The 25,197-nt window shown below is 39.2% G+C and overlaps 1 protein-coding gene across 1 annotated transcript in view; it reads left to right on the forward strand.

Moving 5' to 3' along the window:
• The first annotated feature begins 13,054 nt into the window (after positions 1–13,054).
• CLPTM1L (CLPTM1 like) overlaps positions 13,055–25,197 on the forward strand; it is a 33,835-nt gene continuing 21,692 nt past the window's right edge. Inside the window, exons 1-6 of the mRNA XM_067291151.1 lie at positions 13,055–13,327; positions 14,324–14,424; positions 16,453–16,642; positions 18,561–18,703; positions 20,671–20,749; positions 24,313–24,430. Coding sequence (XP_067147252.1) covers positions 13,154–13,327; positions 14,324–14,424; positions 16,453–16,642; positions 18,561–18,703; positions 20,671–20,749; positions 24,313–24,430 — 805 coding nt within the window. The 5' untranslated portion in view covers positions 13,055–13,153. The remainder of the gene's footprint in view (positions 13,328–14,323; positions 14,425–16,452; positions 16,643–18,560; positions 18,704–20,670; positions 20,750–24,312; positions 24,431–25,197) is intronic.

Here is a 25,197-nt window from a genome sequence, read left to right on the forward strand (position 1 = left end):
TGACGGAACTGTTTCTGTGTTTTTCTCTTAAAACTTGTTCAAATCATGTCCACCCAGCATTTATATGGGAGACTTGTCAACAGTTATGTTTAATCTAAAGTTATCAGATTTCTTTTGTAGCAAGTCTGTATACAGAGATAACTTAGCATGGAAAAAACTATAAAAACTTAGTTGTATCAGCACAAATTTGAAAAGGTTGCAGTTACTCCCAAAGCAAAGTGAGCAAAAAGTTGCAGGACATCCCAAGGGAATGCTAGTTAAAGCTCTATAGCAATATCAGATATACTGGGTATAACACAGATGTAACTTAAATTATTTTAGAACTCTTTAAAAGAAATTTAAAAACACATGTATTAGGAACATTTCTTATCTTTTCTCTTGCAAAGCCAGATGCCTTAATTACCAATGAAGAGCTCAGAGAAAAATTGAAACTATTCCAAAAACACAGAGCTCCACATATTGGGAAACGTGACAAAAGCCTCAAAGAGTAGGAAGAAGTACTCTCACAGAAAACAACTGTGAAGGCAAGTCTGCTTCCGAACACCACCACCAACAGTTTACTTTCCAGTCACTTGTGTGACTAACCCTGCAGGGGCCACATTAAAATGATGTTTTTGCAATTGGAAGGCTGCCTTCAAGATTTGGATCTTCCTCATGTTAGTATAACTTTAAAACTATATTTGAAAGGGAGGAGTTTTAGCAGAAGGAAATCTGTTTATACCAAATGTTTTTATTATTATTTTTTAAATAGCAGGAGGATTTTTGAAGCTCTTTAGGGTATTGGAATGTGTCCTTAGAAATCCTTAGCTGCACGTGGCAAGTTTCCAAACTGGGAGAAACTGGCTTTAATAGGAATGATATGGGGAAACAAAAGGTAAGAATGCTTTCTATGGGATATGCAGAGGTATGCCCTCATTTGGAGGTGGTAATTAAATTTTTAATTCATCTAAGTAATGCATGCCAAGATGGAGGGTTGCAGCAGATTGGCAGGCAGGATTAGAACTAAAAACAGTCTTGAAAAATTGGAGAAATGATTTGAAAAATAAGACATGTAAGGAACTACGCTTAGGCAGGAGGAATCCACTGATCAAATACAGGAGGGAGTGACTATAACTGCCTAAAAAGGGCAGGGAAAGTGGAGTGTATTACACACTGAGGACAGTTAACTTGTTGCTGCAACAAAGATGGTCATTACAGTGGGATACATAAAAAGTGTAGTCTGTGTGATATTTCTGGGTTCCAAGGATTAATAAGGCCTTCCTGGAAGTACCTATCCATGTTGGGGCACTTTAGAAAGATGGGGAGCATTTGGATGGAGTCCAGAGGACAGAAAATAATAAAAAGATGTAGAGAAATTGTTAAGCAAAGATGAGGAAACTGAAGAAAGATACAAGAACAGTCTTCAAATATGGAAAAAGTTGCTTTAGAGAAGATAGGAACAGTCTTTTCTCCATGTTTTTGGTAGATATAGCTAATTCATTTAAAGGGCAAGTTAAGCATTAGGAAAGCTTGCAACACACCTAGTTAAGCTTTGCAGTAGGTTGTCCAGGTGGGTTGAGGAGCCTCCCCTCGCTGGAGGTTCTGAAAACAGAACAGACAGGCAGCTAAGGCCGAGACACTACTGATTTTGCTGATCATGCCCTAAGGTTGTAGGAGTAGGTCTTCTGAAGCCTACTTTCTGATTGTTAATTTTTTTATAGAGTATGTATTTTAGTTTGCAAGAGAAGGGACGTGAACTGTAGTTTAGACATTGCATCTGACCTGTAAGATCTCTTATGGCACTCCATTGTGGCCCAAGACAGCTGCCTGTAGGATGGTCAGGTTTTGCTGTGTATGTGAACTTGGGGAGCTGAGGATTTCAAAGTGTGGGAGAGGAGATAGGGTTCTCTGACACATTTGCAAACAAGAAAAAGAGCAGCTTAGTATCCCATGAAGACCTTGGGTGAGAGGGAGCCTCCAGAGAAAGGAGTGCTCTGCCCATATCTATGAAAGAATAAGGAAACATGCATGAGGTTAGCTAAATTTGTACACCTAATTTGTATGTATGGTGCTTATAGCCTGGGCACCTGTCTTCTAAAAAGAAGCAAAAGGTTTGTTTGGTTTCTTGTTTGGTTTGGTGAGGGGGTTGCTTTTTAATTGGGGTGAATGTAATTGCACTTGTTTGTAAGCATGCAACTAAGCTGTTCAGAGCGTGTGGGTTTGAAGGGTGCTGCAGCCTGCAGTAGATGGGCCCTTAAACAAATAAGACATTGAGTGGTGAAGATGCTTTAAAAATCCTGTGTGTCAGTTCTATCCACAGAGCTGAAACACTGCAGGAGCTGCAGTGTTGAAGCCCAGGTGACCAGCGCTGCATTTGCTTGGTGAACAAGCAGCCTTGGTGGAGTGACCATTTAAAAAAACATCTAGATTCTGTAATGACTTGCAGCACTCACTCTTTTATGAGGTGATTGATGCAGGTAGAGAAATAATGTGGTAAATATCAGGATGAAGACCTGATCAGCCTGTATGGAAACATTCAATGTCACAGAGATGTAAATAAATACAATCTAGGGTATTTCAGCATCTGTAGTGTATCAGGCTACAATATTAGACTGCCTTGTAGTGACAGAAAAGCCCCACTCCTATAGGTTAGTAAACTCAGAGTTTACTGACAGCTGAGAACAGTAACACATTGCATTAATGTAGCAATGTTCATTAGAACTCATCTGTCAAACTCAGACTGCAGAAATGTTTTAGTGGTTCCACATAACCAGTCTTTTTAAAAGGCATTAGACTATGGAACAGCTAGATTGTGATACACTAAGTTTCAGCGTCTTGCTGGGCTGCAAGAATAGACGTGAAAAGGCTGGACAGCTTCCTTCCCCCTCCACCAAACATTGGTGTGTAAATGCTTTCGACTACCAGTTTTACACACACAATATTTTATTTTAACTGGTGATATCAGCCCATAAATTTACAGCAAGACACACAAAGAAATGACTTCAGTTCTTTATAGCAATTTCACTTAACGAATAATCATTATATTAAAAAAAATGCAGTGGTGTGAAGACATTTGACATTTATCTCTAGTCAGCTAGTAACGATGAAAGTTTTGCTACTTTTATGTAATGCTGTCATCCCTTGCCAGGAGTGCATTTAAAACAGCCTGAATTTTATCATATGTTGTATGAGAGAGACCCAACCAAAGCTTTGTTATTCTGATATGGTTGAAAAAATATGCTGAAATTTGAAGGAATATGAACACCAAAATCCACAAAACTTTGGAAATTCAAGGCATCTAAAAAGTGTCTTTTTTGCTTCATTTATTTTTCTTCAAATAAAAAAAATTAAAATAAACAAAAACAAATGTTTAAAAGGTGCAAAGGATGTTTAAACAATTGTCTTCACCACAGGAAGATAAGTTCTATAGTAGATTTCTCAGAGTGCACTGATCTAAGCAGATACATGTTTCAAAAGGTATTATAGACAATTCTAAAGCCTTAATGGAGAAATTAGGTTGTATACTTAGTTTTGTACTAGTGAATTTCACTATATATGACAATGCATTTGTTTTAGTCAGAATCCTCTTACTGTGCAAGAAGATTAAAAAACATGTATTGGCTGTTTGCTAATCCCGCTTTGAGGGTCTAAATCCTTAGGTCACAAAGTTTATTTGAAATGCAGACACTTGTGCAGTAGGGAAGTGATGCAACCTCTTTAGAAGCAAAGCTACAGGAAGTAAATAATGACAGTTTTGTGCATAGCTGTTTGAGAGTATTTTTATGCCCACTGAACAGGTCTGTTAACTAGTTTAAGCATTGGGCTGGTTGGAAAGTTAATTCTTTTATTCATAATATTAGGTAGTAAATATTTTTTTTCCAGAAAAGAAATTGTTGCACTTCAACATTTGAATAGTTTGATAAATTTTCTGAACTAGGTGTATTTTTATTGTTTATGAGTTTCCTTCTAAGGCTATCTTCAGTATTGTTATTAAATGGTTTTTCCTACATTATATCATTGCATGGTAAGTACAGTGTTTCACTGCTTCAGAACAGTGTTGAACTCCCATTCTTCTTTCCACTCCTTTAAAAAAAGTATTTTCATAAATAAAACTGTAATTAATGAGGAAGGACTTAAAAGAATAGACACTGCAGAACTTGAGTGGGGTGTACTATAGGCCCCATGATCTCATAGACTATATAAACACAGTTTTGCATATATTATGAGTCTTGAACTAGTATGGAAGAAACTCATTTCTGATAACTTTAACCAAGTCAGATTAATTTTCCTCTGGGTCAGAGTGTGGGTCATGTGACCTTCCAAAATGTTGCACTATTCCTTTTTGTTTAGTTTGAAACCTCTGCTTGGTTTCTAGCAGCACTCACAGGAGTGCTCTGTAATTAAGCCCAGAAGTTACAAATATGTAGGCCAAGCATTTTGTATTAGCAAGCTTTAAGTTAGACTCCTAAACTCATATGGAAACACAGAAGTTCCCTGTTAACTGAGCACTTCAGATGATTGATTACTTAAGATATCTGGCTTTCAGCTAATTTTGAAAACTTCAGTTGCCTAATCACTGTGGCCAGATCCTTAAAAAAAGGAGGAAGAGTAGGTCCAACAGTTTGAAAATGAAGGTAAGAATTTGTAACCAGTGCCATTGTTCAATTAGTCCAGCAAGACCACAGGATTTGGTTCACAGGTAAACAGATATCCTTCAGATATCCTTACTTTCTAGGCTGTGATATTGCAGTCCCAGCTAGGTACAGATTAAGCCACCTGTTCTTCAGTCAGGTGATGATTTCTTGAAGGTACTGCAACATTGTGTGTCTAAGTGACTGTTCAGGTCACTGGCAGCACAGCTGGTGATGATCTCCTATGAAGACCAGAAAAAAATATACAGACCATGATGGGAACCTTGAAAGACATTCTTAAAGGTAAAATCCTCCAGCAGCACCTCAGAGGAACTAATGCCATCATTGTGTGCTATAGCTAAGGCACAAAACTTAGTATACAAATGAGTCACCTTTAATCAAAATGTGCATAAATGATATAATAATGAGATAAAACTACAGAAAAGACAGCAGCAGAGAGATCATCTGTTAGATATGCTTGAACATGCATGTGAATATTTCCTGTATCTCACTGATGTAGTTATGAGAGTATCATTCCCAAGGAAATCAGGTTTGTTTATTTCAAGATATTATTTTGTCTTTTGTCAGTGAGGAGTGATTTGTTTTGTAGGGGATGGCTTCTTTTTCCCCAGATGGGAAGATGTGCTTCATCATGTGTAATGGCATCAAACTGAACTAGGCAATGTTGAGAAAGCAGAAGGTTTAAAAGGCTTATAAAATGTAAGGTTTATGTTTCCGTGAAATAGGATGAGACCTTTTTTGCAGCAACTGATACTCTGCCTAGATTGTCTTGCCAGTTCATTATGCAAAATAATTTTGCTAGTTGTGATAGCAGAGGCTGCGTATTGCATTTCCTTTAGCAAAGTGGCATAGCAGAGCACTCTTGCAGGCTAACTTTGAATGGCCATCCGTAACAGGTAAAGAAGCAGGTACTGATCATTTACAGTTTTCAAAGTATCAGTCACTGCTAAGACTGGAAATGGAAACAGCAGAATCACTTCAGCACAGACTGCACCCAAGTAAGTTGTTGCTGTTGAGATAATCAGCTTGCATGTAGTTTCATACCAGCACAACACATTTCTTACACTTCTTGATTCTGAGCTAATATTTGCATAGGGCCACATGAACATGCCAGCTCATCTGAGGTTAGCTTGGGGATTTCTAAGAAGGTGCTGTATAATATAACCTGTGGATATAGTGTTATGGGTCAGTTCTTTCACTTTGATCAAAAATCTTAGAAGCAAGACAAAAGTCACATTAATTTTTGTAATAGTGCATTTTGATACTATGAATGGATGCTATTTGAGAGTACCAGTTCTGAGCCAAAGAATCAAAAAGTCAGAGAAAAATTAGGCTGAACAACTGGTCCTGAACCAGAAAGTGGTAATCCCATAAAAGCCAGCATAGGAGCAAAGCTTCCACTTTACAGCTGGCCTTCTCCCACAGTAGGGAAGAATCTTATTTTGTCCCTTGGGCTGGTGGATTTAATCTTCCACATCCCTGGCTCTTGCTAGTGCCATCTGTTCTGCTGTTGCAGGTTGGCTGCAGCCTGAGGCAGACCTCACCGTCTCTTACTCTTAAGCAATATTCACAGACTTTCCTCCCTGACCAGAAAGGGACAGCTGAACATTGTCACATTCTGCTAATGCCACCCAAAACTGAAGCCCCATGTACTGTGTTAGCTTGTGTTTGTCTTCATAGGATTAGTTTTTCTTTTCCCGCAGCTCAACCATTGTGGGTATGTCCAGGTGACAGCAAGTTTGAAACTGCTTATGAGAAACCTAATGTTTCTATGAACAATAAGAAATTAAATTTTGAAATATAGTATAATGAAACCTTGATTTGGATAGATTTTGGATTGTGTATGTCGCATTGGTGTGTGCCTGTTTACTTCCAAGTTCAGAATGCAGTGTGCAAATAGGAAACCAGTTCCTTTCATGGATACTGAAGAAAGTTGAACCTCAGACACTTTTCATCCTACCATGGTATTGGAAATGGAATTCATCTGATGATAGGTTATTTCTAAGTCTATGAATGTATATTGGGAAACCCAAATACATGTCTTTTATTGACTGTCCAGCATGAAGACAATTTTGTATTTTAAATGCTAAAGAAATAAACTTGGAAAGATCTTGTATGCCCTAAGTATATATTTTTGTCCTATGTTTTCTTTAAAGTTCAAGCAAAATATTTCTTGTATTTCAGAAGGAAGATTTAAGTTAGCCAGTATTGTACTTTCCAGACTACAGAAGCAGTTTTAAGTAAACAGCTAAAATTGTATTTTTTTAGATACGTGGATTAGAATTCTTTAAGTTACATACAGTTGAAAAGGAGTGATATTTATTTAGACAAAAAGTGAAACAGTTGCAGCTGCTTGTCCATATTGTTGTTTGTGTTGGTGATTTGTTTACATTGTTTTCTGTAATTACTCTAAGGATATTAAGAGCTCCATGTATATCAGTAATTTTAGAAATAGAAGTCAGAAATAAATCTCTTTAAAAGTGATAGATCTTGTATCCTGAAGGAGAACCAAGACTAAGCATCTGCTAACTTTGTATTATGCACTATTTAACTTCAATGTTACCGCATTGCATAGAAAGTATTTGACATCTGTTCAATGGGACCACTTTCTAAACTTTTTTGTAACTCCCGGCATCTCTCTGAATATGCAAGATGTTTCTAATTTGATCTCAGATACTAATTAATCTTTTGGGGAAGAAAATGAAGTTATCAACAAGCTGAGAAATAATTCAGAAAAAAAATTTTTGATCTCTTGAAATACCATTAAATAGCATTAAGGATGTCATTTATATATTTTGAAAAAAATACCATTTTTGAACAATTTAAATGCAAAAAAGTCTTTTTAAAAAAAATCAAATTTGGGAATTTTCTTTTACCACTACTGAATCCTATTCAGACACTGCCATGAAGAGGTATGTTTAGCTGGACCAACAACCTGTGCTTATGGAGCAGGAAATTCAGTTTTGTGTGAACTCGCTTAGAAGGTATTATGTGCTTGTTCCATCAGTGGTACTTCTGTTGATTTCAGAACTGTGCAGGCAGACCTTGTGTGTTTAAAGGTGCATATTGGCAGTCAGCTTTTTATTATAGTCCTTGGATATGCAGTGTAATGCCTGTAACAATATATAGTGCTAATGGATAATCATGAACTCGATAAATATTTCTGCTGTAAATTTCCCTATTAACAGGCTCCTGTGGTGTGTGTATGTAGACAATTATCTTTGCACTGAAGTGACTATACTTCAGAATTGAAAAGCAAAAATAAGTAGTGTACTAAAGATGATTATAGCTTGTGGTTCCAATGGTGGAGATGCTTGGAATGGTTAACCTTTTGCAGAATGAAGAATACAGCTTCAGTGCTACAAATTTGACTTTTTTATTAACATGCATGGAAGACTAAGGATAATATTTTTTAAAAATGAACTTGTTTTTGTACATTTTTTCAATGTTTAAAATGATATGATTTAACATTACCTCTGAATACTAGTGATCAGTAATTTCTTAAAGGAAATACCTCAGTTTGAGCATCCTTTTCATGTTAGTTTCTGATAGGTCGAAATGGACTATAGTGTGCGATGAACTAGCTGAGCCAAATAACAATGACATAGAAGCTTAAACTATGTTGTAAGTCATATGATGATTTACTAAAAGGGAATGAAGTGATACAATCATGGCTCATTCTGCCCAACTGGACATTTTCTTTGTGACTGGCTTACTGTAAATTGAATTTTCAGCGTGAAACCAAATTAAAAACAAAACAAAAAATGTTTGGTTTCCTTTGGATTTTTTCTTAGATTTACGTTTTTGATAAACAACAAGGTTTACAACAAGGAAAAGGATATAAATCGTAGCTGTGCATAAAACCAAGTCCATGTATGTTTAAGCATGCTTTATTGATGTATTCCCTCTGTGGCAGTGTGTAGAACAGCATTTACCTGACTATGGGAGTATGAAATACAGGCTTTTATGGGGTTTTTTTGGTTTTGTTTTTTTTTAGTAAGGATTACAGGGATATTGAGTCCAGTTCTTTTGTCTATGCTTAAAGAATAGTGAAATATCAAAAGAAATTCAGAAAAAGTTCTCTAGAAGTCTGGACAAGAAGTCAATGTAAATTAGACTAAAATAGCTCCAGCTATGTTACTTATCCAAGAAACAGACAAGAAGTGATTCAACAGTCCACAGATACCTACACAAATAAGAAATCGATAAGGTGAAAAATGATGTAATTGAGGTTCAAGCTAAGCTATTAATATGAATATCTTTAAGAATATAAGTTAAACACTGGGGAGTTTACCACAGAAATTACATAGATGCTTCATGATGTGAAGGCTGTAAGTGAAGATTTGCTGTTAATGTTTTTCTTTAAAATAGTCTCTAATTTCAAGTTATAGGGTGAATGCAGATTTTGAGTAATGTTCGTTGGCCTAACATAGGTTAGTTATGCAGTGGTTTCTATGGAAGAATAAACATCTGTAGACAAGAGCAAATGAGTACAATTTCATCCTATTTAAAAAAAATACTGTATTTGTCCAAAACAAGTTATTTCTTCTTTCAGTGATGTCCTATTAGTCATGCAGCAATGTTGCACATTTTCATATGAAGAAAAGGTTTAAAACTTGAACAACTAAGACATCTCATAACCATATGTTCCATCACCTTATACGTAACAGTTTGGGTTTTTTCTTAGATATTTTTCTTTTTTTCTTCTGTTCTATAATGCAAATAACCTTTTGGTTCTATTCTTTATATAGAGAGATTACACTGTGCAGAATGTCTAAAAAGAAACTAATTCCAGAGTATGCTATCAGAATGTGATACATTTTCAGAAACACTTTAATTACCAATGAAAAGGATTGATATTATTCATAAAATATTATTATAGATTATGTAAATGCACAAATATGCATCCAAGACTTCTTATTATAAAGGGTTTGAATATCTCCATGTCTGGAGACTCTGGACAAGGACAAAAATTTTTATCACTATTTCTGTAATACATTTATGCCAGCTTTTCAGGACAAGGCAAAGTGAGGCCTTGAATTCTGTATTGCCCAAATTTTGATGTTTGGGATTTGGTGTTTGCCATTGTTTGAAACAAGTTGTCCATTCAGCTTTTAAGCCAAACGGCCTGTAGCTGGCTTGAGTAACAGTTAATGTAACTTAGATTAACCCACTCTAATGCCTCCTTAAACACAAAACAAAAAAAAGCTAAGATTCCCTCATGCCTCTGACTCTCCTGCCCCTGTTACACAGCAGATACTATCTAGCTTTAACCCCATTTTACCCTGCCATTTGACATCATAGCGTACGGCATGCCAAAGGTGCCTGGCCCCAGCACTGCTCAGAAAAGAAAAAAGGGAAGAAAAAGGAAGAAAATGAAAGACAAAAGAAAGGGAAGGGAAGAAGGGAAAGGAAGGAAGAAGAGAAAGAAGCAAAAAAAAAAATGAGAAAAGAAAGGACAGGAAAAGAAGGGGGAAGGACAGGAAAAGAGCACTACCTCAAACTTTTTCTTTGTTTAGATCTGTCCACACCTTCCCCCATGGTATTTCCAACCTTTTCACATCCTGTAATGCATTTCTCTTATGCACTGGGCAGCTGTTTCCGGGGTCCCATTTGTGTCCTAGGCAAGCTCTGCATAGCGCTGCCACTGCTTGCTGTCAGGGAGTGTGCCTTCTGTAGGATGTTCTTGCCTGAGAGGTATTTGAGATATTTACCTGTGCCACGGATTTTTCCTGACTGACTCCACATGAGCAGAGACACGAGGATCGGAAGAAACACTCCTTTTTACACCGTAGCACAGGGGTGTAGGGCCCTCTTCAACTCCCTTGAGTTGTCATGGGGCCTTCCTTTACAGACAGCAGTTCTTGTGACAGGGCCAAAACTTAATGTAGACTGAAAATATACTTGGGGCTTCCAGACGCCCTTGTCTGGGCTCAGGGATGTGCTGCCCTGGTGCAGAGGAACCCCAAAAGCCAGCTCGACAGGTCAGCAGGACCTGTGGCACCAGAGACCCTGGGGTGCAAAACCAGTGGGGAAACAGGTAGGTGAAGCCTCCTGCAGAGGGGAGACAAGAGCTTTTCATTAGCCAGATGAACCCTGAGATCAGGCTGTTTTTTACAATCTCTGGTTCCTTCTATACGAGTAAATAACACAAAGGTGGGGCCCAAACCCCTGGTTGTCCTGCACTGCTTTCCGGTTGCTAACCTGCAGATTAGGGCACCCCCAGGCAGTGCCTGTGCCTGGTATGGAGCTGAACACCCAGGCTGGACAAGGAGATGAGGGCAGGTTCTGGCTGCGTGTCACACTACAGACATACCTTGGAGATATTGCGGGTTTGGTTCCAGAGCACCGCAGTAAAGCAAATATCGCAATAAAGCAAATCACACAAATTTTTTGGTCTCCCAGTGCATATAAAAGCTATGTTTACGCTATACTGTAGTCTATTAAGTGTGCAATAGCATTATGTTGAAAAAAACAATGTACATACCCGAATTAAAAAATACTTTATTGCTAAAAAATGCTAACCATCATCTGAGCCTTCAGCGAGTCATAATCTCTTGGCTGATGGAGGGTCTTGCCTCGATGTTGATGGCTGCTGACTGATCAGGGTGGTGGTTGCTGAAGGCTGGGGTGGCAATTTCTTAAAATAAGACAGCAATGAAGTTTGCTGCATCAATTGACTCTTCCTTTCACAAAGGATTTCTCTGTAACATGTGATACTGTTTGATAGCGTTTTACCCACAATAGAACTTCTTTCAAAACTGGAGACAATCCTCTTGAACCCTGCTGCTGCTTTATCAACTAAGTTGATGTAATATTCTGAATCCTTTGTTGTCATTTCAACAATGTTCACAGCATCTTCACCAGGAGTAGATGCCATCTCAAGAAACTACTTTCTTTGCTCATCCATAAGAAGCCACTCCTCATCTGTTCAAGTTTTATCATGAGATTGTAGCAATTCAGTCACATCTTCAGGCTCCACTTCTAAGTTCTCTTGCTGTCAGCCTGTCCTTTGAAGCCAGGCATTGACTTCTCCTCTCGAGCTATGGAAGTCCTAGATGGCATCTTCTTCTAATATAAGGTTGTTTCATCTACATTGACAATCTGTTGTTTAGTGTAGCCACCCTCCTCAATTATCTTTGCTAGATCTTCTGGATAACTTGCTGCAGCTTCTACATCAGCCCTTGCTGCTGCACCTTGCACTTTTATGTTATGGAGACTGCTTCTTTCCTTAAACCTCATGAACCAACTTCTGCTAGCTTCAAACTTCTTCTGCAGCGTCCTCCCCTCTCTCAGCCTTCATAGAATTGAAGAGAGTTAGGGCCTTGCTCTGGATTAGGCTTCGGCTTAAGGGAATGTTGTGGCTGGTTTGATCTTCTATCCAGACCACTAAAACTTTCTCATGGCACCCCAAAACAATTACAATAATAACAAAGATCACTGATCACAGATCACCCTAACAGATATAATAATAATGAAAAAATTCCAAGAATTACCAAAATGTGACACAGAGACATGAAGTGAGCACGTGCTGTTGGAAAAATGGCAGACAGATTTGTTTGACGCAGGTTTGCCACAAACCTTCAATTTGTAAAAAATGCGGTATCTGCAAAACGCAATAAAACAAGGTATGCCTGTACTCCACCTCATCTCAGGGAACAGGCACAGGCCACGGCCTGTCAAATGCAGCAAGTACAGGTAATAACAGCTGTTCCCACTCCCTGCAAACACGTGCAAGAGCTGCCCAGAGGAACGGGCCAGCCATTGCCACAAGGGCACCAATGTGAGCTGCTGCAGCTGTTTCCCTTCGGAAGGACCCTTCCATGTGCCTGCAGAGCTATGGCATGACCTCAAAGGCACAGCATGGTTGGGTTTGACACTATGACCTGAAATTGGGATGCACAACACAGCTGCCTAACCCAGCACAAGCAAGGGGTGAGGTGCTCTTCTTCCTGCGAGCCTGCTTTGCACGGGCTTTGGGGCCGGGGGCAGTCAGGGCAGTGTCCCAGCAAGCACAGAGCCCCTGGATAACCTCGGGCTATGCTGGGGCCTTTGCAAGCGGTGAGGACGAGCCCGCACGAAACGCGCCTAAACGCCCACGGTGCCCGAAGCCTGGCGGGGTGAAATGGTGGCGGGGGGAGCCTCCAGGCCCCGCCCCCGGGGCTCAGGCCCCACCCCTTGCCCCCAAGCCCCGCCTCCAGTCCACGGCCCTGCGACCGTTGCTTTGGGGCGCCCCCTCTGCGGCCTCGCGCAGCCCCGCCGACGTCCTCGCCGTGATACGTCAGCCGCGGGGGTGGCAGTCTCCGGGGCGTGCTCCGCCCTCCCGGCGCGAAGGCGGTTGCTAGGCGACGAAACGGGGGGCCGGGCCGCGAGGCCGCTTCCGCTGCGTTGCGGAAGTGGCGGCGCGGGCGGGGCCGGTGGGGCTGGGGCGGTTCCCGGGCGTCGGGAGCGGAGGATGCGCCAGCGGAGGCGGCTGGGCGGCCGGGGGCGGCCCGGGTGATCCGGGAGCGGGCGCGGGCGCCATGCTAAGCCGCAGCTCGTTCACGAGTCTGGTGGTGGGGGTGTTCGCGGTGTACGTGGCGCACACGTGCTGGGTGATGTACGGCATCGTGTACACGCGGCCCTGCCCCGCGGCGGCGGGCGGCGGCGCGGCCGGCTGCGTCTGGCCGTATCTGGCGCGGCGGCCCAAGCTGCAGGTGAGCGGGGCGCGGCCGCGCGCCCAACGGCCCGCCCGCAACCGTTGGGGCGGGCGGGGAGGGGTCGCCCTCTCAGCAAGGGTTGCGCGGCTGCCGGGGCTTGGCTTATGGGCGCTCGGGAAGCGTCGTCTCCCTTCGGCGAGCCCAGGGAGACCGCTTTCCCCTGGCACGCACCCCGCGGCCGCCTGTCTGGGCGCGCTCAGCGAGCTCCTGCTTCTCCAGCACCTTGTCCCTTACGTAGCCCCCTCTCTAACTTCATTGTTTAATGTGCTCGTTAATACCGGCACGCGTTTGGATGATGGTCTGGAGGCAGAATGAATAATGTCCTTTGGTGCGTGTCTCCTGTTGTTTTTAGTGGGCCAGAACTGCAGCCCCGACTTTTCTGATAGCTGTGTTACTGCGTGGCCCTCCTGTAATGAGGGCACACGGCTCTGGCTGGTTGCTGCTGCGCTGTTGTAAGCGCTGAGCTGTTCGCAGTGACTTTAGCTGTATAGCGGCTTCGGCGCTGTAAGTTTCGAGGTGGATGAGCAAAAAATGATGAGTGCACTAATAGTGCCCTATGGAGTTTTTCCTTCTGTTGTAGACAACGGCTCTGGCTGAAGCACAGATGGGAGAAAACTATGTTCTGTTTTTTGGATATCGTGTGTCTGTTAGCGCATGTAGTAAATGGAACAGGCTTACTGGAAAAATGACTCTACTTACCTTGAAAAAAAATTTTACTTCATTTTCAAGTATAGCTGATTGTCCCTATAGGAGGGATCCTATAAAACCATATTTAGTGGCTGTGTTATATTTCTGCCCAAAAAGAGAGGGCAGGGATAGCTGAAAGGTTTTTTAAACTTTTTTGGGTAGATCATTTTTTTTCCCAGTGTATGTAACTATCATGCCACTGGGAAAGTTAGTGAAGCTGAATTACAGAACTGTACTCTGAGTTTTCTGATGTATGAACTTAATATTTCTGTGCTCTGATTGCCCTGTACTGTCTTTTAATTTCAGTTAAGTGTGTATACTACCACAAGGTCAAACATTGGTGCTGAGAATAATATAGATCTGGTTTTGAATGTAGAAGATTTTGATATTGAGTCCAAATTTGAAAGGTAAGTGTTAGAACTACTCATTCTTTGCTTAATTCTGAAGAAGGTATCCTAACTAGTAATCACACATATGCAGATACACATGACCTGAAATGGACTGTCTGTTCATAATAGTAGTGTTGAAAGAGTTAGTTGTTGCTGCTGTTCTTCTATTTTTTGGTTTTGGGTTAAGGCTACTATTGCATATTCTACAGGCTGTTCAGTTCACACATGTTTTAATAAATTAATAACCATATTTGCAATGTTAAGGCAGCAAAGAAGTTAGTCATACGTCAGGCTTAGCATTTAGGATGAAGTACTCCTATATGTAAAAGCAGTGTTTTGGGTGTTTTTTTTTTTTTTAATTATTATTAAAGATTCCTAAACCTTTAAGTACTGATAAAGCGCCTGTCTTGATGGAAAGGGTGAAATAAGTTCATGTGGCGCTAAAGAATAGGCGGTTTCACAAACTTTTCCCACACTGAGCTATCATCTCACAGTTGCAAGAAACAAATCCCTGCAAAACAAAGCCTCTGTGATAAATGCAGGAATAGTTGTTTCTCTCATGTAGTCTTTACAAACCTTGAATGCTGTCCTCTCTTGTCTGTCAGACAATTTTCTGATCCCATTCTAAGCGTTCATCTCACTGGCTGTACTAGATCAGTTACGTATGATGTGCTAAACTATAAGTATTGGATAGTTTGGATCAACATACCATTTTCAGCTGTATAAACAAATATTTCAAAAAAAGTATGCTTTGCTTATAATAGTAAAAATGACTCTGCTGTGAAAATCTAAGTCAAAGTGACTGGGAACACTTGAGACTTTCCTCTAATAACATCTGTAGCCAGTCTACTATCTACACAATGTTTTTCTTAGTAGCTGTGGCTTCAGACTCAGTATAGAACCTGGAAGTCCAGAACCATGTTCTCTTCACTTGTGTTTTAGCAACATGCTTTTCTATAACTGTTTCAGTGCTGACAATCATAAAACTAAATCTTTTTTTCCTGATGCTTTGAGATTTTGAGTTCGTCTGAAGGGACATTGGTGCTAATTAAGATGGAATAGGCTCATGCCTGAAGTCAAGTTTCTGAGCATAACACCATATTCTTTCTATTCAGAATACATGCCTCTTTTAATTAAAATGTTTAGAACTACTTGTATTGCACTGCCTCGCTTCTTTTGCTTAAAACCAACTGGCATCTTGTTTTTAGGTGCTCTCATCACAGATTCTCCCAAGTTCTTTCACATTTTGCATTTTTTATAATTAAAACAATGTGAAAGTGTGCAGTTTGGGTCATGTTAAACTTCATCTCTGGTAGACTTGAAAATAGAAGAACTGTTTTACTGTGATGCAGTCTGCTGTTGTTTTTTCTCCGAATACTTTCATTGACTTGCAACCTCAGCAAATTGATGAGAATAGAGAAGGGATATACAGTCCAAGGTAGCAAGTGTGGTGATTTCTTGGCTAATGCAAGGAGAGTGATTTCATGATTTGGGACTCTAGTATCTAGAGTTCTGTGATTGTCATTTGCCATAGCTGAGAAGATGCTTTGTTAATGCAAAGTGCTTGGCAAAACTTAGTGCGTGGTTTTTTTTTTTTAATCTTATATCGTGTACAATTTTTGGTATGTATTCAGCACATAGAAGTCTATTTTCTATATGTTCTACGATAATTTTGGCCCTGTGAGCAATTGTCATGGTAAAACAACAAAACAACTGTGGTACGGTCTTTCTGTGTTATCTGGGATAACGAAGGATGAATTGGACAAGGACTAAGATATTTTAAGATAACAGTAAAACCTTGATAATGCAAATATGATGACACATACTGGAATATATAAATTGATTCCACCCAGCCAAGGCTGGTTGAGGCATATTAACCAGAAGTAATTATTGTGTGGAAAGCTACATGAATGTCTTCTGGTTTTCTAACTACCTCAGCCTCTTCTTGCTCACTTCCACAACGCCTGCCATGCTTCTTTCTAAGTAACAGATCAATATTTCAGCTTACACTATGTCATCTTATAATGTATTTCTTTTGTATTTTAGGAGAGTCAATGTCTCTGTACCAAAGAAAACCCGAAATAATGGAACACTATATGCATATATATTTCTTCACCATGCTGGCATTTTGCCTTGGCATGATGGTAAACAGGTGCACATAGTAAGTCCTCTGACTACATATATGGTTCCTAAACCAGAAGAAATTAATTTGCTCACTGGAGAATCAGACACACAGGTAGGTGTTTTTTCCACAGTTCAACAAGAAGAAATATTGAAATAAAGACTTTTTGAAGCATCACGAAGTAGGTTTTTGTGCTTGCTGGTGAATTAATTTAACAAGCTGTAAACTGGATTAGCACTTTGTGTGAAATATATTCTGTAATAGGGAGGGTCTGGAGCCTGGATAGGCAAATAAATGTACATTCCCAGATTATGGGGCAAAACTCAACTTCTGCCTTTTGGCCTGAACGTGACATTGGGTATATGCTGCTTATATTATGAGAGAGCCTAGTTTAGGGAAAGACTACTTGTGTTGTTTGCAGGTAAGGCCTCTGTAGCTCAAACTATAGTATATTAATATCAAAGTAGATTATGCATAAATCTCACCCTTTTTTGGCTCCAAATTGTAGTGTCCTTCACCATGGCTGAAAATTGTGATCTCATGCTCTTGCCAAAATCTTGAGAAAGCTATTTGGAGATAGTTGTTATGTTGCCTATACTATACATTATATTTCAACATATGTTGAAGATGGAAATTAAAAATAAAAATTGATTGACTGTTCATCTGGAACTTGGTGCTAACAGACACCAGACTGCCTTTCTCTTTAAAACAGTTCTTGATTTAAGAAAGTAGCAAAAAAACAGGCTTGGAGGCATGCTTTATTTTGTGATTAACTTAAAGGTCATGCTTATGACAAAGGAAAAGAGAGACTTTGCACCCTTGTCCTAGTGAAAATGGTGTCTGTGTTGCATTGAGATCTGTTACACCTACCAATATATTGTTACTAAATATAAGCAGTCTGTAGAAGAACAATTGCAAAAAAGGAGTTTTCTTGATAGACACTTCAGTGTTAGCATCTGCTATACTTGTGTCTTTAGCCTAGTGATTATATTTTTAAAAAAAGGGGCAAACAAACAAACAAAAAAAACCCTCATGCTTCTTGATTGTTAGCTTGTACACTAATGTTAGACCATTCAGCACAGCAGATGTGGAGCCCTTTATAACACTGGCTGCTTTTAAAACACTTCCCTAGTTAGCTTCAAGGATTCATTGCTTCTGATAGAAACACTGTTTTGTCCTGTAGCAGAATGATGCTGCTTTGCATAGTAAATTGGATTCATGTAGAATGCTGTGCTTTGCTTATGTAAAAGAGGCACGAACTTGATTTTGATACTGGCGAGTAATCAAAGTGTAGATTGCTTATATTTCTTTAGTATGTTTTTATTTCCCCCTACAATTCAAGGGAATAAGATAGTATCCTTTGTCAAATGCTGTAATTACTCACTGGGGAAAAAAAATGCAGTGTTAGAGAATGCAATACTTGTAATGGTTATTGTACATCATATTCAAATGGAGTTGTTTTACTGGTTTTTTTTTGAGAATGTCACTTCCCCTCCCCCCCCCCTTTGGAATCTGAAATATATCTGTAGCTATCATTGCTGTTTCTAAACCCTATTAGAATGTAAATAAAGTTGAAAATGAGTTGAGGCCACAGTTCAACATACTGGAAGCCAAGGTCTTATTCTGTTTCAGCACTACTTTACACAGTGTTTAGAAGCTCGGAAATTCAAAGCAAATGTTTTTTGAAATAATGTCTGATTACTCTGACGTCCTTAATTTCAAGTGACTTTTTCTGACAAGTGTTCAGATTCCTAGGGTATTAATTTTAATTAGTTAAATATTCATTCTTGATGAGCAAGGCTGTGAGTGGGTACTGGAGTTTTTCGGTGTCAAATTATGGTGGGCCATTATGATCAGTTCTGTTATATTTGCCCAAAATATTTGATTTGGTCAAAATTAAGGTAAAGTGTTTCTTAATGAGCTTCTGTTTTGTGATATAGCAAATGGATCCATAGATTCTGTGAATTGAGATATCATTTTATTCAAAATTCTGTTTTGTTTAGCAGTATGTATGTTTATTATATTTTTAAAGCAAATTGAAGCAGAAAAACAGACCAATGCTTTAGATGAACCTGTCTCACATTGGAGGTCAAGGTTAACCTTAAATGTCATGGTGGAAGATTTTGTCTTTGATGTATCATCCCTTCCTGCTGATGTTCACCGTTATATGAAGATGTAAGTTAATGACTTAATTTTGCTAGTTTTAGTATTATAAACTTACTGCATACTTCTTTGAAAATCTTCCCTGTCCTCCTCTAGTATTCTACATTTAAATCAGACCTTGGGAGATAAGAATAGATACTCTTAATACTTGCTTTTCAGTAGTGATAATTAATAACATTTTTAATGAGGTTTTCTACTACATAATACCTTGCAGCTCAGAGCAAGATTTGAGCTACTCAGGGCAGCTCTGAGTGTAAAATACTTTTTTGTGTGGAGTTATAGTGAGACAAATTATAACTGCAAAGACAAAAGTAAAATGCTACAGCAGACTTGTTCTCCAGCCGTACTTCAGACATTTAAGACGATTGTCTCTTGACCTTTCCAATTAACCTCCATGTGCAGGTTACCTATATAAACTGCAATTCCTAAGTGGCGGAGCTGATTTCCTGTTCCATCTTTTTTCCTCCATGACTGGTTTTATTTTATTTTGAAAATGTGTCCTCCTACATCATGTCACTTTCTCAAGAAAATACTAAAAAGCAAGTATAGGTTTTTAGGCCACTAAATGCAGACGCTAGCTTCTGCACAGCTCACTTAAATGACTTCCAGTATTAACCATATAAATAGTGCTGTGTTGGCTTGTGCTGCCTTATGTTGATGCCTTTCTCTACAAGTATCCTATTCAATCCAGAATGAGCAAACAGTGATGTTCTGGGATAGCTTCCCAACCAGAATAGATAAACTTAGCAGTTCCTAAGATATGCCCATAACAGGAAAGGATTGAACCAGGCTTGATGAATGAGGATATCTCTTCCAGTTGTGTTTAGATTTGTCAGCACTGTTTTATACAGGCAATAGTCTGAATATGAAATAGCCTGCTGCAGTTTCACTAGCAGCAGCTTTGTTAGTAGCTATTGTATAGAAATTTAAACCTCTTCAGTTAAATAATCAAACAATATTTCTGAGCCTTGAGTTAATACTTTTTCTATATTACTGTGACAGGGCCGGTTGCTCCTTGTATACTTGGTATGCGGTCTGTCTTAGCACGCACAGAGACTTCTCTCTTTTGTGAGATGCTCAAATTCAACTTTCAGGCTTTAAAAGGCTCGGCCCAGCTAGTTCCACAGACTTGCTTTTATCAAGTACCTCACAGTGTAGATAATTGCCTTTCTAGTACTCTTGGGCACTAGGCTAAACCCTATTCCAAGATACCAACAAAGCAATTGCTTATAGATTGTCTGCCAAATCACTGGTCAATGAAGTCATAATTTCCAGTCGGTGGAAATCTTTGAGGGCTTAAAGATTAAGTTTCTACTGGTTTTATGCAGATTGCTGAGATGGTAGAGCAGTCTGAACAAGTGCTTCTGTTGAGGATGAGGCAGAGAAGATTCATGGTCCTTGTGCACTCTCTTCAATAGCGTCTAGAATTCCGGCACCATACAGCACTAGCAACCAGCTGTCTTGTATGCAGTCCCGTGCTAGCTAGAGCAAGTGCTGTCACTGACCTGATGGATGTCACTGGAGATGCAGAGGATGGGGGAGAAGGAGGAGAGTTGGCACTGTTGCAGAAAGAGGGATACTTGAGACAAAGGATACAAATATGTGGTAATGACTTCAGCGCATTTCCCTTTGACGGACTTTAATTCCCGCCACCATTGTTCACATGGCAGCTTTAGCATCATCACAGCCAATTTCATTTGTCTTTCATTCTTTATTGCTTATTCTGCCTCTCTACTGAAAAGTAAAAGCAGGAGCTAAAGAGAAATATGGCATGCCTAACTTTTTTACAGACATCTCTCAGTTAAAGTCTAGACTAGTTGCTTCTCTCTTGCCATGTGTTAAAGAAAAATGTGTCTGAAAAGACAGTGGAAAATACCTACATGGGTATGTCTGAAAGTGATGATTGAGTGCTGATTTTAATAAAAGTAGTTTTCTTTTTAGATCACTACAGTCATAAAATCCATGTTTAAACATCCTAGGGTTCAGTTGGGGAAGACAGTGCATTACCTTCCAATATTATTTATTGATCAGCTAAGCAACAGAGTGAAAGATTTGATGGTGAGTAATAGAATACCTTTAATTACATTTACCAGTTTTAACAGCAATCTTGAATATTGTTTTAATTAAGATTTTGTCATAGTTTTTCATTACAGCAAGCAACCTAAGAAATTAATAAAAGGTCTCTCAGTGATCTTAACTGTTTAATTAAATGTGATCAACTGTGGCAGCTGCAGAAGCTGGATCTGGGTTTTGAGACTCCCCCTTGGCAGAAATAGCTGCCAAACACTCCCTTCTGTTCTGCCAAAAGATCTCTGGATTCTCTTGTTGCTGTCTCTGGGGTGGATGCGGAGGACATTGCAGCAGCAGCTGCGTGTGAACAGTCTCACCAGCAGTTTGACTCTCTCAGCTGGCTAATGAAGATGTGTTAGCATCCCAGAGTTGCTCCTAATATCTTCTAGGAAAAGAGCATGCTGAATACAGCTGGTACTGAAGCTATACTGAGATAAGAGAATACCTACTGACTTATCTCCAAAACATTCACTGATGTTTAATTTTGCAGTGGTGCTTTGTACAATATTAGAAAGTAACCTGAGCATCTTAAAACTTGAAAATACACTGCTGCAGTACGCACTGCACATCTAATGATTTTGTGCACTCGAATCAGAACTTACAGACTTACCAGAATGGATGAAGTTGGAAGAGACCTCTGGAGGTTGTCTAGTGCAACCCCCCTGCTCAAAGCACAGTCACTTAGAACAAGTTGCTCAGGACCTTGCCCCATTGGGTTTTGAATGTCTCCAAGAATGAACACTCCGTAACCTCTCTGGGCAGACTGTTCCAATGTTGTCAGCCTTACGGTTAAAAATAAATAAAATTCTATTTTTATATATATATATACACACACACACATATATACACACACACAAATGCAATTTCCTGTATTTCACTTTGTGCCCAACTCTATTCTCTTGGGGAAATCACATGGTTCTACTGCTACAGGTTTCACATGGCAGTCCCCCGCATCTAAACGATGATCACCTTATGCAGCTCTTAGTTAAGCCCTGCAGTTAATGGTAATTGCCAACCAAAAAATTACTGAGAACAAAAGCCTTCTTGACTAATCTCTCAGACTAATAAATGAGTATATCTGGATTCATCTTATTGCAGATGGCAATCTTGGTAGGTGTAAACTTTCCACAGACCTTCCCAGTTCACAAACTTCAGGACAGACAAAGAATTTTGTTTCTGTATGCTGGGGAGAATCTTCTTTAGGAACTTGCTCTTTTTTTTATTTCCGAACTTTCTATTTGACAAAACAAACTCCTGAGCATTTCATTTACAAACTTATAGATCTTAGGAGCAGATAGTTTTGTCCAGTGTTTCTCTAGATGTTTCTTTTGTGATGTCCTTATCTGCAGTCATTGTCTTTTGTTTTGAGTTTCTTACCACAGCTCATTATTAAGTTCAGTACATTCATGTCAGTACACAATAGCTTCTAACTGGTCATATACCCTGTTTATAAATAATCTGTGTTTTCATGTTATTAATGATATTCCCACCGTTGTCACACACATTGCGATTGCTGCTATTGTAATTCTCTGCCTTGAAGTGGTTAAAGATCTTGAAAACAAATGCTGCAAAGACTAAGCTACCAAAACTAGCAAACTTCTCCTTCAACACTGGCTTATGTAACTTCTCGATAGTGATTTGCCAAACTGCTGACAAGCCCTACAGTAAGAGTGGTCTAATAGTATGTATATGGTGAGCTGGCAAGCAGTAAGTGAAGAACAAGAAAGAATAAGGTAATACAGCTTGTGTGGAGCAAAGTCAGCATTTGACTGTAAATAGGGGCATGGATGCTGTCTGTTTACTATGCCTGACCTAAAGCCACATAGCTGAAGATATATTTTCCCTGCTGTGGTAGTCTGTATAGATTTTGAACTGACAACTACTATGACCCAGATGTAGGTCTTCTAGGGTAAGTACTGAGGTGTCTTGCATTGTGATTAAGAGGTTACATGTTCTTCATGTTCTTGAATGTTTTTGCCAATCCTGGGAGTTTGGGGAGGGCACAGGGTTCTGATTTGAGAACACATTAAAATTCATTCTACAGAATTCAGAACTACTTTGCTGTCTTCACACACTATTTTGCAGTACTGTGAGTGCTGTTCAGAGGCCTTACTACAAGTGTAGGTTGTATTGCAGAGGTTTGATAACTTCCTGGTTTTCAAAGGCTTAGCGATCATCACACTCAGCTAGGTTGCAAGGCAGCACTTGTGGGCTTTAGTGGTCCATTAAGAAAGAGTTCTTTCTTTTGATTTTTATGCATTCATTTGCTTTTGGTGTCCAATAATTTCTGTCTTACATTACAAGCCAGTTTTCTTTCTACACTAGTACTAGTACTATTAGTACAGTATTAGTACTGTTTTGTCTGGGTAACTGCATGTTGCTCTCCCATGTTTTTGCAAACTTTTTATTTTCTGTCTGTCCAGCACAGATGAAAATTTCTTTCCATCCTCTCCCAGAAATGTTGATGTTATCTTTTATAGATTGAGAAGTTGGAAAGAGAATGGAGGGATTATAGGTATCCTTCTAAAGGGAGAAGCCTGGAAAATGTGTATGTGGTTTTTGGTAAACAGCAGTAAAATCTCACTAGCATTCTTTATTTTCAGCTCTGCCCCCCTTTTTTCCCCCCTGTTTTTCGTCAGACAGTTTAAAGATCCCTGACACTGTTCTAGTTTCTCAGGCTTTCTCTCTGTTGCATTTATAAAGCTTTCCCTTTCTCTCCCCTACATACATGCATGTTCTGCCCCTATCTCTGATAAGCTTATAGGGACTTGGAAAGGAAGTAAGGTTGGGAAAATTATTGGTACTCACTGGAGTTCTTTTTTTTTTTTTTTAACATAGGGACCACAGGTAGTTCTCATTACTAAAATGTTTACGAGACAGTAGGGTTAGCCTGAAGCTTTTTTCTGTTGAGGGCGAGAAAAACTTTGTGACACCCCAGATCCAAGTCTTGCAGGCAGGGTAGCTTGCTTAGCTTTAGTAAGCGTTGCTCTTTTCCAGTCTGAGGAAGCAACAACATCTTTGCCCCCCCCCCCCTTTTCTTTTGTACGGCCTTGTTTTTTTCTCTTGTTACAACCTTCATTCCTCTCAAGGACAATAAAAAAGTTTCAATTTAGTAAAATTCTTACTGTGGCCTTACGGAGATTATTTTTTTGTTTTATAGTTTAGGTTAATCTTAGCATGTACATTTGGAGAAGAACTACCAAAATAGAGAATTACCTTAAGCATACTTTTTGCACTTGAGCTGAGACTAACAGAAGGATCTTTACGTAAACTTCTCAAAGTATCTGTATACAATAACAGTGAGGTTGCTATAAAAACTTGAGCAGACTGCTAATTTAGCATTTCTTAAAAATCCCAAAATTTCAATCATAGTCCAGAAATCTAAGCTCTTATTTCCTTTCAAAAAAACCAAACAGACTTCTTAAAATTAACCTCTGATAAGTTGTAATGTGATATGATTAGTTTCCTTTATTTTCAAGAAATATGAATAGAAATAACTGCAGAATTTATTTTTGCTATTAAAAAGGAAACTATTTCTCTTTGAAATACAGGTTATAAATCGTTCAACCACAGAGCTACCTCTTACAGTGTCATATGATAAAATATCTCTTGGAAAACTCCGATTTTGGATCCACATGCAGGATGCTGTGTACTCCCTCCAACAGTTTGGTATGCTTCTTTTTATCTTTAATGACATAAGGCAGAAAAATTAAATTCTCAAATTGCTCTCAACTTCATAGATATTTACTGCTCTCTGTTTTCTGGTAAGATGGTGAAAACACTTAGTGTACAAATCTAAGCTGCTTTACATTAATAAAGTAAAGCTAGAAATAAAATGTTGAAATATGGTAGAAAACAAGAATAGTTGAGTTAATCATTTATTAATTTACAATTTTCTCAAGAGAATACTACTGTAAAAGCATAAGAGGCCAAAGTAGAGGAGAAAATTTTTCCCATGGCTTCCCCCTATCATCCATGGAACAAAGACAGCTGAATAGGTGTTATATAAGCTTTGAAGAATGCAGGAGATGTTGAAAAGATAAATTTCTTAAATAGTGGTCACTGGGAAAGTAGCCATATACCTAAGGTGAAATACAGCCAGGCACAGCAAAGCCTTGGACTGCACAGTTCTTTCTGATTATCCCTTTTTAAGCTCCTTAAAAGTTACCTTTTTAACAAGGTAACAACTTTCATCCTTCAGGAGATTTGATAAGAGAGTTGAGAATTACATATTCAGCTTATAGACTGTGATCCCTGGAAGATGCTCTGCATTCTTCGAATTTATCAAGAAGGAGCTTCCAAGTTAATTCTGCAAGGACTGTAGAAAGAGTTGATGCTGATCCATTCTCAGGAGTCATACTGTTGCACATATGGCTGATTTTCTCACTGACCTCTTGTCCTCTGTAGTGCACGCCTTTTCTAATTTTTTAGTTTTT

Source organism: Apteryx mantelli, chromosome 2, assembly GCF_036417845.1.
Source record: "Apteryx mantelli isolate bAptMan1 chromosome 2, bAptMan1.hap1, whole genome shotgun sequence".
Lineage (NCBI taxonomy): Eukaryota > Metazoa > Chordata > Aves > Apterygiformes > Apterygidae > Apteryx > Apteryx mantelli.